General features: G+C 40.8%; 2 protein-coding genes across 3 annotated transcripts in view; one reads left to right on the top strand and one right to left on the bottom strand.

Annotated features, from left to right (window-relative positions):
- pgfb (placental growth factor b) overlaps nt 1–19948 on the bottom strand; it is a 168074-nt gene that overhangs the window by 128806 nt on the left and 19320 nt on the right. The gene's annotated exons all lie outside the window — the stretch shown is intronic.
- The window catches only part of slc35f4 (solute carrier family 35 member F4), a 43053-nt gene continuing 38721 nt past the window's right edge, over nt 15617–19948 (top strand). For both annotated transcript variants that reach the window (XM_061968798.2, XM_061968799.2), the window contains exon 1: nt 15617–16009. In XM_061968798.2, the coding sequence (XP_061824782.1) occupies nt 15787–16009 (223 nt within the window). In that variant the 5' untranslated portion in view covers nt 15617–15786. The remainder of the gene's footprint in view (nt 16010–19948) is intronic.

The following is a 19948-nucleotide window of genomic DNA, read 5'->3' on the forward strand; positions in this document are numbered from 1 at the left end:
GACTCAATGATTTCTTTATGGATCACTCAACAAGGAGAAGTTCTTTTAGTGCCTTGCATAAATATGCATTTAGAACACGCTCACGCTTAAACTATTTTCTTAAAGTGGGTTGAAACTGTGCAGACTTTATTTGTTCACCTCAGCATATGATGGAAAATAAAAACTCAGACTTAAAGGCCTACTAAAACCCACTACTACCGACCACGCAGTCTGATAGTTTATATATCAATGATGAAATCTTAACATTGCAACACATGCCAATACGGGTTAGCTTACAAAAGTGCAATTTTAAATTTTGCGCGAAATATCCTGCCGAAAACGTCTCGGTATGATGACGTCTGCGCGTGATGTCACGGATTGGAGAGGACATTTTGGGACAGCATGGTGGCCAGCTATTAAGTCGTCTGTTTTCATCGCAAAATTCCACAGTATTCTGGACATCTGTGTTGGTGAATCTTTTGCAATTTGTTCAATGAACAATGGAGACAGCAAAGAAGAAAGCTGTAGGTGGGAAGCGGTGTATTGCGGCCGACTGCAGTTACAACACAAACACAGCCGGTGTTTCATTGTTTACATTCCCGGAAGATGACAGTCAAGCTTTACCATTGGCCTGTGGAGAACTGGGACAACAGAGACTCTTACCAGGAGGACTTTGAGTTGGATGCGCAGACGCGGTACCGTGAGTACACATGCAGCTGCGGCTTCCAAACATTTGATCGCTTGCCCGTACGTGCGTGCCGCTATGTACATGTCACGTACGTAACTTTGGGGACTTTGGGGAAATATATGTGCTGTATGAACTTTGGGGAGGTGAACGGTACTTTGGGCTGTGGGATTGAGTGTGTTGTGCAGGTGTTTGAGTTGTATTGGCGGGTTATATGGACGGGAGGGGGGAGGTGTTTGTTATGCGGGATTAATTTGTGGCAAATTAAATATAAGTCTGGTTGTGTTGTGGCTAATAGAGTATATATATGTCTTGTGTTTATTTACTGTTTTAGTCATTCCCAGCTGAATATCAGGTCCCACCCGCCTCTCACAGCATCTTCCCTATCTGAATCGCTCCCACTGCCCTCTAGTCCTTCACTCTCACATTCCTCATCCACGAATCTTTCATCCTCGCTCAAATTAATGGGGAAATCGTCGCTTTCTCGGTCCGAATCGCTCTCGCTGCTGGTGGCCATGATTGTAAACAATGTGCAGATGTGAGGAGCTCCACAACCTGTGACGTCACGCTACTCGTCTGCTACTTGGTACAGGCAAGGCTTTTTTATCAGCGACCAAAAGTTGCAAACTTTATCGTCGATGTTCTCTACTAAATCCTTTCAGCAAAAATATGACAATATCGCGAAATGATCAAGTATGACACATAGAATGGACCTGCTATCCCCGTTTAAATAAGAAAATCGCATTTCAGTAGGCCGTTAAAAGTGAGAAACCGACACATTTAATGCATGGATGATAAGAAGTGAATTGCAAAGCAACACGATACAAAGTAGGCAACTGAGGTGGAAAACTTTACTTGGATTGCTGCAAAAGCTTTTAAGAACACGTCCGGTAATACATTTTCAAAAGATGAGGGAAAACTTTCTAGGCAATTGTTGGAGCCACAAAGCTGTCCCCCGACTGAATATGTGAGATAAGTGATTTGGAGCCCAAACAAACTGAAACAAAGAAACACAAAGATTGATTTGGTAAGTAAGAGAGGGGGAGGAAGTATACTGCCGGCATCCAAGGGCATCATAAACCTTAGCGTATTTCTGCACAACAATGCAGAAAGGGGACACACTAGGAATCGATTTCACGCTCAGAGAGGAGGACTTGGAAGAAGGCGCATCAGGGAGACACTCAAGTACATGCAGCATCTTGTGTTATTGGATTTGGAGCCTTGTTTCATGAGCAACATCTACAAGCTGGTGGGTGCAGTCAATGGAGTGCCAGCCCCCCCCAAAACTTGTGGCCAGCTGAGAAAAACAGATGGCTCCTTACTTTATATCCCCATTACTTGAGATTAATGAGTACAACTTGGACAACGCTAACATGCACAACCTTTCTTCACTGCTCAACAAATAAAGGGAAAACATAACCATCTTAGTTTATCTAACTAAAATATCAACCTGTCATATAAAAATAAAGCAGACATTTAGCTTTTTTCCAATGCCCTATCTCAACACGAGTGATAGCATATCTGCAGCCAACAGAAGTTGCCCATGTGGTGCATGAACCTTGGATGGTATAGCCCAGTGGTGGTTTTGGATATGAGTCAGATGGGCAATGCCCAAGCATTCTTTAGGAGGTGCCGCAAGAATGAAGAGAAAAAAACCTAGTTCATTTCATTTGTTCTCAGTGCACAGTGCAAACAAGTGGATACAAAATCAAAAAACAACTGAGAGACTGAGTGGGTGCTACCACAAGTTAAAGTTAAAGTTTGTCACACACATTGGGTGTGGTGAAATCTTTCCTCTGCATTTGACCCATTCCCATATACACCCCCTGGGAGGTGAGGGGAGCAGTGAGCAGCAGCGTGCACCACGCTCAGGAATCATTTGATGATTTAAGCCCCAATTCCAACCCTTGATGCTGAGTGCCAAGCAGGGAGGCATTTTTTTAGTCTTTGGTATGACTCAGCTGGGGTTTAAACTCACAACCTTCAAGTCTCAGGGTGGACACCCTAACTCAGGGGTCGGCAACCTTTAACAGTCAAAGAGCCATTTTGACCAGTTTCACAAATTATAGAAAACAATGGGAGCCACAAAAATTTTTTGAAATTTAAAATGAAATGACACTGCATACAAAGTTTTTTTTTTTGCTTTGTGCTATGTATAAACCAGGGGTCTCAGACACGCTGCCCACGCCTTAATATTTGAATGCTGGTGCTGCACGCGGGTTTTATATAAATGACACTTGTCAGCGTCATGCGTGCCGTGATGGTACAGCATATAGCACCCACTACAACCAGCGTGCCTGATCAGCCACACGTTGTATGGGGCTTCCGCTTACTCACGTAGGTGACAGCAAGGCATACTTGGTCAACAACCACACAGGTTACACTGACGGTGGCGGTATAAAAAAAAACTTTAACACTCTTACTAATAATGCGCCACACTGTGAACCCACACCAAACAAGAATGACAAACACATTTCGGGAGAACATCTGCACCGTAACACAACATAAACACAACAGGACAAATACCCAGAATCCCATGCAGCCCTAACTCTTCCGGGATACATTATACAACCCCGCTACCAAACCCCGCCCACCTCAACCGACGCACAGAGGAGGGGGGGGGGGGGGGGGGTTGATGTGTGAGGGAGCAGGGTTGGGGTGGGGGCGGGGTTTGGTGGTAGCAGGGGTGTATAATGTAGCCCGGAAGAGTCAGGGCTGCATGGGATTCTGGGTATTTGTTCTGTTGTGTTTATGTTGTGTTAAGGTGCAGATGTTCTCCCGAAATGTGTTTGTCATTTTTGTTTGGTTTTGGTTCAAAGTGTGGCGCATTATTAGTAAGAGTGTTAAAGTTGTTTTATATGGTCACCGTCAGTGCAACCTGTGTGGCTGTTGACCAAGTATGCCTTGCTGTCACGTACGTGTGCAAGCGGAAGATGCATACTGTATAACAAGTGGATGGGCTGGCTGCTGTTAATACAGAATGTAGAGGTCGCCAAATGCTGTACCATCATGGCACACCCTCATTATAACTGAAAGGGTGAAAATCGGTGAATATTAATCCCTGGAGGTTTCTGCGAGAGACACTGAAATCCGGAAGTCTCCCGGGTTCGGCATGTAAGCTACTGAGCCGCATCAGAGTGATCAAAGAGCCGCATGCGGCTCCGGAGCCGCGGGTTGCCGACCCCTGCCCTAACCACAAGGATACTGACCACAAGTCAACATCTCTTTGAATGGAGACAAAAAGTGAGGATGCAGGGACATATTTGAATTAGAATGCGCGCAAAATCCATCCATCCATCCATTTTCTACCGCTTATTCCCTTCGGGGTCGCGGGGGCACTGGAGCCTATCTCAGCTACAATCGGGCGGAAGGCGGTGTACACCCTGGACAAGTCGCCACCTCATCGCAGGGCCAACACAGATAGATAGACAACATTCATACTCACATTCACACACTAGGGCCAATTTCGTGTTGCCAATCAACTTATCCCCAGGTGCATGTTTTTGGAGGTGGGAGGAAGCCGGAGTACCCGGAGGGAACCCACGCAGTCACGGGGAGAACATGCAAACTCCACACAGAGAGATCCCGAGGCCGGGATTGAACTCACGACTACTCAGGACCTTCATATTGTGAGGCAGACGCACTAACCCCTCTTCCACCGTCCTGCCTTGCACGCAAAATAGTGTTTTTGTATTTTAATCAATGGTGGTAGTGTTGTTTTTGACAGAATTGGTTAAGTTGGCAGTGTTGGCACAAAACTTTTGTATACTGGGGGTTTGGGGTTAAAAATCCCTTATTTTTCCAGTACAAATTCCCACATTTTAAAATGCAAATATCGACGTCGAAAGGTCCAGTAGTGGCACTATTGTCTCTTTCGTGCAAAGGAAGAGCAGGAGGAGCACTGCCAGAGCCCCACTGATTGACTTCCACCAAATTACTTGTGTGCAAGCTTCCGCTCAAACTGTCAGAAGCTCTGTAATGAGATCGCAGTCCTCTAGTGCGGTCTGCGATCACATCTGGGCACAGTGCGATTTCATGCTGTTTGTCTACCACACCGGAATTTGCCATTTACAGTTCTTGTTGTCATCAAAAATGACAGCAGCTTCACACATTATCACAAGTGACAGACGACGCATAGAATGTTTTGCTAACTACAAAGTTCTATAGCATGATTTGTTTGGTTGTAATGGTTGGGGCAGCATAGATCCTGACAAGGGCGTTGGAATGAGTTTAACATTGGGGGGGAACATATTGGAAATCTAACAAAAGACTATAACCTCATAATCTAACTCAAAACCTGGTAGAACAGTGGAAATAAAAATGTTATATTTAAAATGCCTCTTTAAAAAATCAACTTGACATCAGTCTTCAATTGTTATTCTTTCCAGATCTATTATAATAATGTGTTGAATTATTACAATCTTACCTCAAGGTAAGGTAGGAAGGTACGCCTGGCACTTAAAGCTCTTCCCTTCATGTATTCCAGTTATTCTCAAAGTTAAAATAGTTTATGCTTAAAAAGTAATAGCAGGCTAGTCTCAGGGCATTTACTCAATTGCAGCTGGACTGTTCATATTGTCTTGGAAGACGTTTTGCCTCTCATCTGAACAGGCTTCATTAGTTTATACTCATAGAATTTTAGATTGGTCAGATCCAGTCTAGATCATATAGATCTATATCAAATATAAACTAGAGCTGACCATTATACTGTAAGTCTACGAGCATGAACAGATGAAGCCTGCTCGGATGAGAGGCGAAACGTCCGCGAAGACAAACGGAACAGTCCAGTTGCGATCAATTGACAGCCCTTAGAAGGAATGAGAACATCCTTTACATACTGTAATAACAGGCTAATGCATATTTCACCAATAAATTTGAGCGTCCTCCGTCTCCATTTTTTTGTTTCAACTGCCTCACTACTCTATGTACTATCATTCTATAGTTATTATTGCACAAATTATCTAATATAATGTTATACATTTTACAAATGGTCGAAGATTATTAGTTGTTGTCCTTGTGTTGTGTAACATAACCGACACTGCTCTACTCCTAAAAACAGTTCTGTCGGTGTTTCAACCTTTTTTTGGTGGTGGTATTGTGCTGAATGAGATGGTAAAATATTTGAGCTAGTGTTGACATTACTTGAGAACACTGAGAAAGTTAGCAATTAAATGATGTATGAGTGACCATCCCAGGATTAAAATGACTTTATTAAGAATGGGTACCTTTCACATTTGAATCGATACAGTACCAATTCCATTTTGTGGGAATCTACAACGATACTCAACTGTAACAATTCCCGGTACTTTTATGATAACTGTGCCATATAGTTGTTATATCTTGATATCTTAAACTGCTGAGTCTCATTTGCAAGTTGCATGCATTTGCCATTACGAGATGTTAGATGACAGTAGTGTATGTATAGGCTACGGAGTGTTGCCTAGTCAGGAAGTAGTCTTTGGGATTAAGATGAATTTAAGTCTTAATAGTATAAGTATTGTACTTATTACACAACAGCTATTTGATTGTAATGTGCATCTTAGTTGTAGTTTTCATTAACAATTTTGGAGGTGTTGAAATCGCCACGTAAAATCGCTAATGCTGATCAGTAAAATGTCCATAGCAAATCCATTAAGCATTAAAGGCCTACTGAAATGCGATTTTCTTATTTAAACGGGGATAGCAGGTCCATTCTATGTGTCATACTTGATCATTTCGCGATATTGCCATATTTTTGCTGAAAAGATTTAGTAGAGAACATCGACAAAAAAGTACGCAACTTTTGGTCGCTGATAAAAAAGCCTTGCCTGTACCGGAAGTAGCAGACGAGTAGCGTGACGTCACAGGTTGTGGAGCAGCGAAAGCGATTCGGACCGAGAAAGCGACCATTTCCCCATTAATTTGAGCGAGGATGAAAGATTTGTGGATGAAGAAAGTGAGAGTGAAGGACTAGAGGGCAGTGGGAGCGATTCAGATAGGGAAGATGCTGTGAGAGGCGGGTGGGACCTGATATTCAGCTGGGAATGACTAAAACAGTAAATAAATACAAGACATATATATACTCTATTAGCCACAACACAACCAGGCTTATATTTAATATGCCACAAATTAATCCCGCATAACAAACACCTCCCCCCTCCCGTCCATATAACCCGCCAATACAACTCAAAAACCTGCACAACACACTCAATCCCACAGCCCAAAGTACCGTTTACCTCCCCAAAGTTCATACAGCACATATATTTCCCCAAAGTCCCCAAAGTTACGTACGTGACATGCACATAGCGGCACGCACGTATGGGCAAGCGATCAAATGTTTGGAAGCCGCAGCTGCATGCGTACTCACGGTACCGTGTCTGCGTATCCAATTCAAAGTCCTCCTGGTAAGAGTCTCTGTTGTCCCAGTTCTCCACAGGCCAATGGTAAAGCTTGACTGTCATCTTTCGGGAATGTAAACAATGAAACACCGGCTGTGTTATCCGGCACAATAGTCAGGGTGTGCATTTTCCGGCACAACACCTTCCACAATACACCGCTTCCCACCTACAGCTTTCTTATTTGCTGTCTCCATTGTTCATTGAACAAATTGCAAAAGATTCACCAACACAGATGTCCAGAATACTGTGGAATTTTGCGATGAAAACAGACGACTTAATAGCTGGCCACCATGCTGTCCCAAAATGTCCTCTACAATCCGTGACGTCACGCGCAGACGTCATCATACCGAGACGTTTTCAGTGGATATTTTGCGCGGAATTTAAAATTGTGCTTTAGTAAGCTAACTCGGCCGTATTGGCATGTGTTGCAATGTTAAGATTTCATCATTGGGACGGCGTGGCGCAGTGGGAGAGTGGCCGTGCGCAACCCGAGGGTCCCTGGTTCAATCCACACCTAGTACCAACCTCGTCATGTCCGTTGTGTCCTGAGCAAGACACTTCACCCTTGATGGCTGCTGGTTAGCGCCTTGCATGGCAGCTCCCGCCATCAGTGTGTGAATGTGTGTGTGAATGGGTAAATGTGGAAGTAGTGTCAAAGCGCTTTGAGTACCTTGAAGGTAGAAAAGCGCTATACAAGTACAACCCATTTATCATTATTTATATAAACTATCAGACTGCGTGGTCGGTAGTAGTGGGTTTCAGTAGGCCTTTAAGTTAAAACATTTTGATCAAGCATACTTGCGTTGTGGGTATGGAAAGTTGCAACATTATCGAGATGACATTTCTGTGCACTTCGTAGCTGCATAATTTTTCCTCGCTGCATTTGCTCTCATTACATACATTTGCCGTCTCTGCATCTTGTTGTCATACTTCAACCTTTGTTTGCGCCAACCTGACTGCTTGAGTGCTTGTTTACCTACAAAGTGTTTAAGCCGCTTGAGTTTTCAACTGGATGTAACGTCACGTGCAACAGGGGTATCAAAATATGGTACGGTTTGATTTTACATGAATTAGTACCCTGTAGTACTAATAGAATTCGGTCAGTGCCTAAAAGAGTACTAAATTAGGTACCCATCCCTTGACTTCTCTCAAAAGATGTGGTTTCTGAATATAAATATAAACTATCGGCAAGACGCTATAAACAAGCCATAATTTAAAGATCGCCTGCTGTCTCTCCTCTCCCAAATACTCAAGTCAGAGTCTGTGAGGTAACATTGCTGTGTTGCGCTTCAAAATGTAAGCACACAAGTCAAAGATTTCCAAATTAAACATGTTTCTCTTCTGCAGTATAATTTTTGGGTGGAACAAATGCAGTTCACAGTATTGGGGTGGACACGTCCCCCCGTGCCTCCTACTTCCTGTGCTTATGGACCGTGAGTGCGGTTAATTTCAAGGATGAGCTCCTCAGAGCCATTGTCAGACCATGTTGGTGCAGTGGGCCAGTGGGCTCCTTCTGGTGCATTACAATGCCTCATGTTGCTACAATGTGTCAGCACTTCCTTAAGGACGAAGGCAGTGATGCTATTTATTGAGTGTCCTGTCCGTTCCACAGACCTATATCTAATCAAGCACCTGTGGGAGATTGTTTTGTAAAGATTTTCATTTGAAATATGACATCCATTTAGCTTTGAGATGTAATCTAATAATTGAATTGTTTCTTTAGTGTATTTTAGTGCCTTTGAGCCCAAAAAAGCATGTGCTAAAAATAAAAGCCCTGATGATGAAAGCTGTAAACCAGAATGTGAGACAAACACATTGTACATTTGTTTTGTTGCTAAAGCACATTTATATTTAATCATAAACAATAAATCAATGACATCACTGATATGATCGAGGAACACTGGAAACCATAGAGAATGGATGCTGTAGGCTGACGACCAGTCCAGAGTATAGTCTGCTGCAGTCAGGTGACCTTGATCTGTATTGGCAGCAGATTAATGATTTTTAGATTAAATATTTATTTGTATATTGAGGTCAAATCAATTGTACACTTCATATAAACTATTCATATATATGTACACGTATGTATATATATATATATATATATATATATATATATATATATATATATATATATATATATATATATATATATATATAAATAATAAATGATAAATGGGTTGTACTTGTATAGCGCTTTTCTACCTTCAAGGTACTCAAAGCGCTTTGACACTACTTCCACATTTACCCATTCCCACACACATTCACACACTGATGGAGGGAGCTGCCATGCAAGGCGCTAACCAGCACCCATCAGGAGCAAGGGTGAAGTGTCTTGCTCAGGACACAACGGACATGACGAGGTTGGTACTAGGTGGGGATTGAACCAGTGACCCTCGGGTTGCGCACGGCCACTCTTCCACTGCGCCATGCCGTCCCAATATATATATATATATATATATATATATATATATATATATATATATATATATATATACTGTATATACACTCCCTATGTATATACAGTATATATACTGTATATACACAAACAGTATACTGTATGTATATATACATATATATTTATATATATATATTTATATATACCTTCTATATACATATATACTCTCTGTCTATATATATATATATATATATATATATATATATATATATATATATATATATATATATATATATATAGAGAGAGAGAGAGAGAGAGAGAGAGAGAGAGAGAGAGAGAGAGAGAGAGAGAGAGAGAGAGAGAGAGAGAGAGAGAGAGAGAGAGACTTTATATACAGTAAAGGACAAAAGTTTGGATACACCTTCTCATTCAATGCATTTTCTTTATTTTCAAAACTATGAATGAACACATGTGGAGTTATGTATTTATGGTGAAATAATTGAAAACATGTTTATATTGCAGTTTCTTCAAAATAGACACCCTTTGCTCTGATTACTGCTTTGCACGCTCTTGGCATTCTCTCGATAAGCTTCAAGCACACCTGTGAAAACCATTTCAGGTGACTACCTCTTGAAGCTCAATCAAATCAATTAAATTGGTCTTCTTGCAAAAAAAGTGTCAAATAGTGATATAAGAATATGAGACATACTATTTACACAAAATAGTATCATCAACGATCATTGCAGGCTGAGTCAGTCTGGGGCATAGCACCAAATTCTGTCACCCCACACAAAAGGACCCTCCATCCCACACTAAACCCAAGTTGCCGCCCTAAAAACACAAAATTATTGTATAGATTTTGTTGAAACTAACACATGAAAAAACTTTAATTAGGTTTGTGACTTTTTAAGGATGGGATTAACATATCTAGAATATATGTTGAAAGGAAATGCTTTAAATGTGGACTGAAAACTGCAAAGCTCACCGTTAAGCATTCACACACAGGGGAGCTCCACCACCTCTGGCTGCGAACTTGACTTAATGTCTAAATAAGTGCATCCACCTTTCTCTGACATCACCACGCAGCCAGATTGCAAACCAAGCAAGAATATTTGATATGTGTCAGAAAGTGTTTTAATCTTATCTAATTCTGACGCAGTTTTGAGATGTTAGATTTCCTGTGCTCTTAATTTGGCGATCTAGTCTCAGACGTCATTTCCTGTTTGTAGCGTTTCCGCGTAATATAGGCTCTTGGGTGATTGTGTAAACAGCATTATGTGCGTTCCTGACTAAAATACCACCCACACACCCACACACACCTATACCACACTTGTTCAACTTCACCATTAAATAGTGCCTAAAAGCCTCTCCAGAGTAACCTACTCTATCACATGGTCCTTCGAGCCGGATTGATAATCATCTGAAGACAACATGGAGTCAGAACAAGCCTCTGCAGATTCAGCAGCATGTTCCAGACCCCAACGAGAGAGTCAACTGCCAGCACATCTTGATGACTATGAAGTTGGATATCAATCTCAACATACATCAACCATAGCTGTTGATATTGGAGCCCCGACAACTGGGAGGAGAACATCATTTCCACGAAGCCCATCACCTGCCTCTCAACACAGTAGAGCCAAGACTCAGTGTAGTTCCTGCTCGTCAGCCAGGAGGTCCATCACTGAGGGATTATCAGACCTACAGACTGCAATGTTGGAGGAGAGAGTAAAACAAATGGAACTAGCAAAAGTGCACAGACAAATAAGAGAGGAAACTTAGGTGATGAGTATTACCAGCTTCTGGACAAACAATCCCGAGAAGCTCTCAGTCAAAAGGAGGAACTTCTGAGAGAACATGAAAGGCAGCGACGTAAACTGGATGATGAGGCTGAGATGGCCTTAAAGACGAAAGAAGCAATAACGACACGTCTTATGCTGCAACATAAACTGGTAGAAAAGGAAATGGAATTGGAGAAAGCTGCTCTAATTACACCTTCTTAAAGGAGGATAATCATAGTTCTGTCTTATCCAGGTCACTTAGCGAATGTGAGTTCAACCTTCAGTTCCCAGCTGATCTAAATGGAGCACCACCATACTCACAAGGTGAGCTTGGATCTCGACACACTAGTCTAGTAGCAAATGCTCTACCACCAGCCCTTCCAGCCACAGCAGTTGATCCCACCGTCGCAACCAGTCCGCCTTTACCCCAAGTCAAGCTTGTTCCTCCAGATAATCTGCCTTCTGCTACCGCAACTCTGAGGTATCAGCCACAGCCTACTTTTGCTACCATATGTCCTCCTACCATAGTCCCTGCCACAGTTTACTCACTGCAACAGCCAATTAAGCAGAATACAGTCTTGCAGCCTCACCCTTATCCTCCAATGCCACCTTTACTGCAGCCGTTGACAGCACCGCCACTAGGTTCCGGGACAGCACCTGGTACCGACCTAATGGAACTCCTAATAGCTACTTCCTATGGACTTCCAAGGCCTACCTTGCCCCAATTTACATCTGGAAAAGAGTCAGACTTTGCACTGCTCAAAATGGCATTGGATAACCCGCTACATTCACATGCCCACCTCACAGAGCAGTTGTTGGACCACTTAAAGCTGCCAAGTGCCTACAAGTTAGCACAGGCTTATATGTATGATCCCAAGCCATATTCATCCGCTCTGCAAGCACTTCAAGAGAAATATGGACAACCTCGACAGCTGGTGCAGAGTGAGTTAGGAGCCATGTTGAACTCCCCTCCAATCAGATATGGAGATCCAGGCGGATTCGACAATTTTGCCCTGTCAGTCCAAGCGCTAGTGGGCATGCTTCGTTCCCGAGAGGGTGAAAATGGCTATGAACTTAGATGTGGCTCTCACGTCGATAGACTACTCAGCAAATTGCCCGCCAACTATAGAGACAGCTTTGTTGAATAAAAAAAGAACGTATTTCCATTAACCATATAATGTTGTAAAAACCAATGTAAATTCAACACAAAAATTCTGGCAACTCAGCTGCCAGTTTTTTCCGTAAAGCCCCCCCCCCACAAAAAAAACCAACAACAGTGGTACTGTTTTTCCATTTACCGTAAAATGTTTAAAAAAAAAAAAAAAAAAAAAAAACACTATATTTTACAGTAAAATGTTGTAAATGTAAAGTTTTTACTGTAAAATTGACAGTCTACTTAAAACAATTTATATAATTATGAATGAAATCAAATTCATACATTATTCGCTGTTACAAGCGGCCCTCTGATGGCAGCCATAACTGTGATGTGGCCCTCAATGAAAACGAGTTTGACATGCCTGTACTAGACAACTTATTTGTTATTAGTAATGATATTATGATAATGGTGTGCCAGGGCATACATACTGTACATTTTACATTTAACGCTTAAATCTCTGGAGTCTACATCAACTTCAGATCTATCCCTCATTTAAAAATGTTTTAGTTTTTTTTATGTTGTTTTTTTGTTTTCCGCCCTTTTTTGTCAAACAAAACTATGTTTTTAATGGCAAACACACAAAATATGCAAAATCTTCCACCAAAATTTTTTTCCAAAGTGGAATATTTGATGTGAACTAATCGGAACCTTGGATAGGTCAATAAGTCATAATAACATTGATTTTGATTCAATATTATGTTTTGAGCAATGACAGTTTGAAAGAAAAAAAAAACAGCTTTGTTTTATTAGTCAACATTGCAACTTTTTCTAAATTACATTTCACCTTTAAGCTTTTTTATTTCACTTTTGTTATGTTTTTGTTTATTTTAATAGTATTTTTAGAATGTGCCGTGGGCCTTTAAAACATTAGCTGTGGGCCGCAAATGGCCTCCGGGGCACACTTTTGACACCCCTGCTATAGATAATAAAAAATTTAATGTGATAAATCTATCGATAAGAAGCAAAGCCTGGCGACGCATGTGCGTTTATCTTAACATACAGTCACCACCTCTGCTTCAGTAAACAATGACGGTGATGACGTCACTGTCAGCGATGCTAACTTGTCAGCAATCCTTTTGAACACTCCTCGCACATTAACACTTCAAAAGGCAAACAATTGCCCCGTTTTTTGACCTGCAAAGTATGTTTTTGGGGTGGAGAAGTCTGTTCGGGTGCTGGTTAGCTTGAAGCTAACAGCTAACCTATCTCCATCCTCGGACGATGTGGCTCCAGCGGGAGATAAAAGTGAAGTTTCCATGGACTCACAAAGACTAAAATAACTCATTTACTGGAGTTAAAAATATTGACTTTAGACTCACCTTAGTGTTTACCATGAAGTTTTTATTTTGACAGCCCCTCGCGGTAAACTTGTCCGAGTGCAAACTGAAGCAGTATTTGTCATTGGTAAAACTTTTGGCGAATCAAAATAAAAACGCAATAAACGGGGACAAAAATTTGACCCGGCAAATATACACAAAACAAAACACTGGCAGAAAGCGATAATCGATACAATAAAAAACAAACAAGCAAACCGGATGTCTTGTCTGTCTCTCCACTCCCTTTACCATGAATGTATTAACGTGGACCCCGACTTAAACAAGTTAAAAAACTTATTCGGGTGTTACCATTTAGTGGTAAATTGTACGGAATATGTACTGAACTGTGCAATTTACTGATGAAAGTTTCAATCAATCAATCAATCCCTCGCTCTCTCTGTCTCTGCCCCTCCCTCACGAATGCTGCTGCGTGCGCACACCTTCACAATTTGTTTTGTTTTTAACCCCTTCTGATTGTACATTGAAAATACACGCAACCCTAACTCAAAATGCCAGACATTTGAGGCATTTAAGAAACTCCGCCTGGACAGCCTGGACAGCCCCGCAAAAGAGGACATTAGTTTCACCTGCCTCATTTGTTCGGGACACACACTTGTGTCTAATCAAGAGACCACTATTTAAGTCTGCCTTTGTTGATCACTCCTTCTGGCTCCATTGTTTGCATCACGCCTATGCCAAGTAAGTTTTGTTTATTCCATGCCATAGCCTATGCTAAGTCCTAGCTTCACGTGTTTTAGGCACGCTTGCCTTTTTTTTGTTCTTTGCCTGTGTTTTGGTAGTTGTGTGATTTATGTTTAATAAATCAAATCCTACCTTCACGCCTTGTCCGGAGCCGTCAGTTTGCATTGGGAGAACGAACCGTAGTGAGCTGCGAACCACCGCGTGACAGATTTAGGATGCACATTAGAGTAACAAGAAAAAGAAGGGAGTAATTCGCTTTTATAAAAACGTTATCATAATGATATTATGATATGATAAATGGGTCCAAAAAGTATTTGATAAAGTTGTTATTAAATACTTTTTGGTCCCATTTTCTTTTAGTAAAATAAATCAAGTATTGTAATTTTATCTGAAGCAGCAATAGCCATCCTCCATGAAAACATACTTTGTATGATCACATTAATTTTGTCTTAAAATCCAGTTTAGAGAAGTATTTAATCTTGGACACAGTATGTAATCCTCCACATAGGCAGACACATTCATTTAATTCAATTTCATTCCAAGCAATAAAACATTATTTTTGCATCTGACAAAAAACACCCACAAACGCTGGCTTACTCTAATAAAAATGCCATGTTTGTCATAAATACAGTTTTTTAAAAAAAAGAAAGAAAAGGCTGGCTTCCGCTGGAGAGACATGTGTCTGCTACCTTGAGCGCCCCCACTTCTCCCAGTGTGGCGAGTCAGGCATTGAAGTGCAAGTTGACAATATATCGCCCCCTACTGTGAGGCAGAGGTACTTGCTGCCTCATGGCCTGCCTTTTCCCCGTGGCAACAAGCACGTGCCCCCTAGCACGCTCACGCTCAATACACTTTGTCTGTAGCCTTGGAGGCACCACCTGTGTCTGCCTCACTTCTCGTCTGCCGCGTTATTTTCATCAGGAAACACGGAAATTCCGCGATTTTGACCATGAAAATGATCAAAATATACAGGAACCACACCAAAATCACATATAAAGTTTAGACCAAAATATAAATATTCAAACTTATTTTATTTTATTCCTTCGTTTTTGAACATCTCATGGTTAAGCCACCTGGTGGCAAGGTGGGGCACTCCACGTCTACGTCCCTGCTCTTAGTATTCATAGAAGTCTCCCGGTGGCCTATTTCCATTCCAGGCATGTGACAGTAGTGACACGCCCCCTAGTGGCTGTAGTCTGTCCCGCTGCTGGAATTGGGAGTTGGGACAAGCAGACTGGCTGGAGAAATCTTCACGTGCTTTGGGTTGTGCTAATTGTTGATGCGGCGTGTGTGGGGTGTGTGTGTGTGTGTGTTTTGTGTGTGTGCCTACGTGTGTGTGTGTGTGCCGGTGTGTTTATCTCACGGTTCGTCCCTGCTCTCTTGCGCATCTCCACCATGACCAGCACGGAGAGTGTTGTGGAGCAGCCACGCGTCGACCTGGAGCTCCTCACAAACAAGAACGCACACTTGCCGGGCAAAACGACACCGAGCGGGGGCTCCGGTCGCAGCGACGGCGACGGCCCCAAAGTGGCCGCCAACGGGGTGCACGACATCGAGGACCGTATCCTCAGGATCACCGGCTACTACGGATACAACCCGGGGTACTCCAGTCACAGGAGTGAGTATCAGCTTACACAAACTATGTGCACAACAATACTTTTAATATAATTACTTTTGAATTATAATGAAACATTGCATTTATATTAATCTTCTCTGAGAAATAAACTCAAATACTAATGTGTCTATCTACACAATAACTACAATACAAATGTACAAGAGTACTTAATAAGCTATACACAACCATAACATTTATACATGTATCCTCCATAACCCTACTATAAACTGACACCAACACAACACTAAAGTGCTACAACGGTCTACTGTACTACTGTATAGTATTGATTCCTTCATACTCCATACTATGCACTGTACTATACATATCTAGTCACCTTTCATAAGCTCACTATACACTACCACCCTATGGCAGGGCACTATTGTGCTATTTTATTGATCCATTTATATCCCATGATATATTGATTTTTGAAATATGTAAAGCAAGAACGAATGTAAAATACAAATGTATTTCAGTTTTAGGAGTTAAATGGTGGAACAAGCTCAGTGATGAGTTGAAGACGTGTAGTTAAGGTTTAAGAAAGCCTTGAAAGGGGAAATAATGGAACATTATAAAATATAGCAAGGATTACCTTCATCCAATTGATTTTTCTGAAAGTTGATGTTCCAGGCAATCTAATTTTCAGTGAATGTATAGGATAGACAAATATAAGCCTTGGCTTCAGCCTATTCCTTTTTTGGTCATTCTTTTTCTTTTTGTGTGTGTATGTGTACGATTATTAATATGCATAATCTGTGCTGTTAAATTGATCACACAAAATGGTTGATTATGTGACCGAAATAAACTCATTTCATTCATTCATACTGTATTACATCGCTGTTTTTAGGTTCCGGATATGATCAGCGTAAAATTAATTTTCATAGGAAGAGCATTAAAAAACTTGACAACCTTCTCAATACCTTTATTTATTATTACTATGCAAGGTCTCGAGATAGGAAATAACACCCTTTATTCACCTGTACACTTTTTTTTTAATTCCATAATGCTGCCTTAGGCTGAGCCATCAGTGGCAACGATATTGAACAGGGTGAGATGATTTCTGTAGTGTCATCTAGTGATCAATACTACTGTAGTATTGATATGTTTAGTTCATTTAGCCATTTTATGTGAACAAATGCTTAATTTGGGCCAACAATGTTGCAGATTATGCTTTAAAAAATTGATGATGTGGTGGGAGATGACTGTATACTATATTGATCCATGCATATTTCATCAGTCAGTATACACCACATTACAATACCACAGCATAGTGTGACTTCGATCCATTCATACCCCATCAATACACGACTATACTATACTGATCCTTCATATTCCTTAAATTTGTTTTCCTATACATTAAGAATCCTCCTGCTAAAGGTCATATATATAGGAATACTATGGTTTACGATACTATTTTTGAGGATCAATGTGTCCAATGTGAGGACATGCTACGGTGTAATAAGCGTAGCTATTAAATGTCAAGTGTGTATAGGCTGATGCTGCTCATATCAGTCATTGATGTCTTCCTAATGGCTGCTTCACCATGCAGGTGTCATTAAAGTGATTAATTGTCCAAATGACAATGCAGGCTCTCTCCGTGATGCATGTGAACACCGCCAGCTGATTCCTGACATTGAGATACGATGCAACTTGCATGCTTTTTTTATTTGCCCACCTTGTTTGCTGACACTGACACAGACCCCAGGATTGATTATGTGAGATGATGGTGCACATTGTTCAGAGAATTATGCTCAAAATGTTGATGTTGACTATAGGAGTAAGACTGTAACATCAGCAGAAGCTGGACTGTACAACCAAATGTCTTAGCTAGAATAAGGATTCAAGGTCTACAGACCAAGATTACGCAATGCCTTTTACCTTTTTGTGGCACCGTTGGCTGTCTTATGTGTTTATCACGTATGAGGAGATGTGGTTCGAGGAGCTGAAAGGCTTCACCCCGAATGAATTAGACTTTGCACACAAACATCTCGCCCTGACTGTTACATAAATGCAGAGCCACCCATTATTTCAATAGCTCCAAATCATATATCCACTTTTTTTGTTGGAATAATACCCATTCTTATGCAAAAATTCAGATTGAAAATGGATTGGATGTTTCTCTTTAGCTCAATAGATATCTTAGTAGCCGGCAAGGAAAGTCATTAGATTAATCATGAATGCAATCACGCACACGCTTTCATTTGCGAAGATATCTACACGTCCAGGCTAATCGCTTGAGAGGGTTACTGATTAATGAAGAGCACCCAAAATGTTGGATTAGAAACAGACACAAAAGCTCTGAAGCAATTCCAATAATGAGCCACTCATGTTTAGGTTTTCAGGCAATGGTGGATTATACGTATACAAATATTACATTGTTGTAACGTAACAAAAAACAATAGGAGGCACATTCCTCACAGTACAGTACAGTAAACCTTTGTTTATTACTGTTAATTGGTTGCGGGCCTGACCACGAAACGGGAATTATTCATTATAAATCACACATTTTCATAGCTAAGGCATAACAAACTTCTAAATACTCTTTTTTTTTTTTTTTACCATTTTGAGAGCATACCTGCCAACTACAGGTAACAACAATCACAATCGACACTGCTTCCCGTAACTTCCTATCGAGCCATTCCGAATGCCGTGCGCGAGGCTATTTATAGCACTGCTGCCAAGCACGAGGCACCTGTTGCCCATTGTTTCCAAACGAGCGAACGATCATGGAATCAACCGGAGAAAAATCGCAAACGAGTCTTAAACCGAAAAGAAAACTGCAGTCATTCCGTGAAGAATATTCAAAAGCCTATCCGGGAATAATTATCCGTTCCAAAAAGGGTGAAAACTACGCGAATTGCACCTTGTGCAGACAAGATTTTTCGATCGGACACGGAGGAATTAGCGATGTAAAAGACCACGTTGGGACAAAAAAACACAAGTCTAATGCCGTTGCTAAATTTGGATTTTAGCCACAAAAAGGTAATGACACCAATGTTATCTATTGGAATTGTTTAGTACTGTTATACTGTTAAAAGTGTTTATACTATTTATGCTTTCAAGTCCAAGTTGAAGAAATCTTGTTAAATGTTGACAGCATAACTACCAAAATACAGAAGTATGTCCTTAATATTTTTGCAGTGCTATTTCTGTTGAAATGTTAAAATGATTACATTAGAGATGTGATGTGCCACTTTTCAAGTGTCTGATGGCTTAAATTAATTTTCATTAATTTTTCATATTTTGAATTCTTTTGAAAGGCTTACAAAAAAACTACATTTGAATTGTAATTCCATGCTATTGACAGGACTATTAATTTTAATGAAGTTAGCTTACCATGTTTACAGTATGATAATTGTGATAGAAATGTGAATTTTAGGCACAGAATATTTTTTACAATTGAACAAGGCAGTAGATTATACAAGCTTGGACAGAAAGTTAATAATGACACCAATTTTTTTTTTTATGGAATTGTTTAGTACTGTTTTACCATTTGTTTACTGTAAAAAGTGTTTATACTGTTTATACTTTCAATTAACAAATTGAAGTCTTGTGAAAGGTTGACAGGATAACTGGCATTAACTGTCAAAATAATGTCAAACTATTGAAGTTAGCTTACAGAATAAACATGTCAATCAACCCATATGATTTTTGCTGTAATATTTTTGTTTTGAAAAGTCACTGTGACTGATAGAAAAGTGATGGTTTTAGCAACATTTTAACCTGTCTGAATGCAATTAATCATTTTGCGTCAGGGGGCGAAGCCTGAACCCCCCACCAGGACTTTGTCCTGGACCTACCGGGGCCTGCGGCCCCTGGACAATGGCTACTAGGTTTTTCTGATTTCAAAAGTTGGCAGGTATGTGAGAGGCCTCTAGACATGAAATAACACATACAGTCACATTTAATCTTGTAAAGGCTAGACTGGATACTCTTTAATCTAAT

This window comes from Nerophis lumbriciformis, linkage group LG08, assembly GCF_033978685.3.
Source record: "Nerophis lumbriciformis linkage group LG08, RoL_Nlum_v2.1, whole genome shotgun sequence".
NCBI classification, from domain to species: Eukaryota; Metazoa; Chordata; class Actinopteri; order Syngnathiformes; family Syngnathidae; genus Nerophis; species Nerophis lumbriciformis.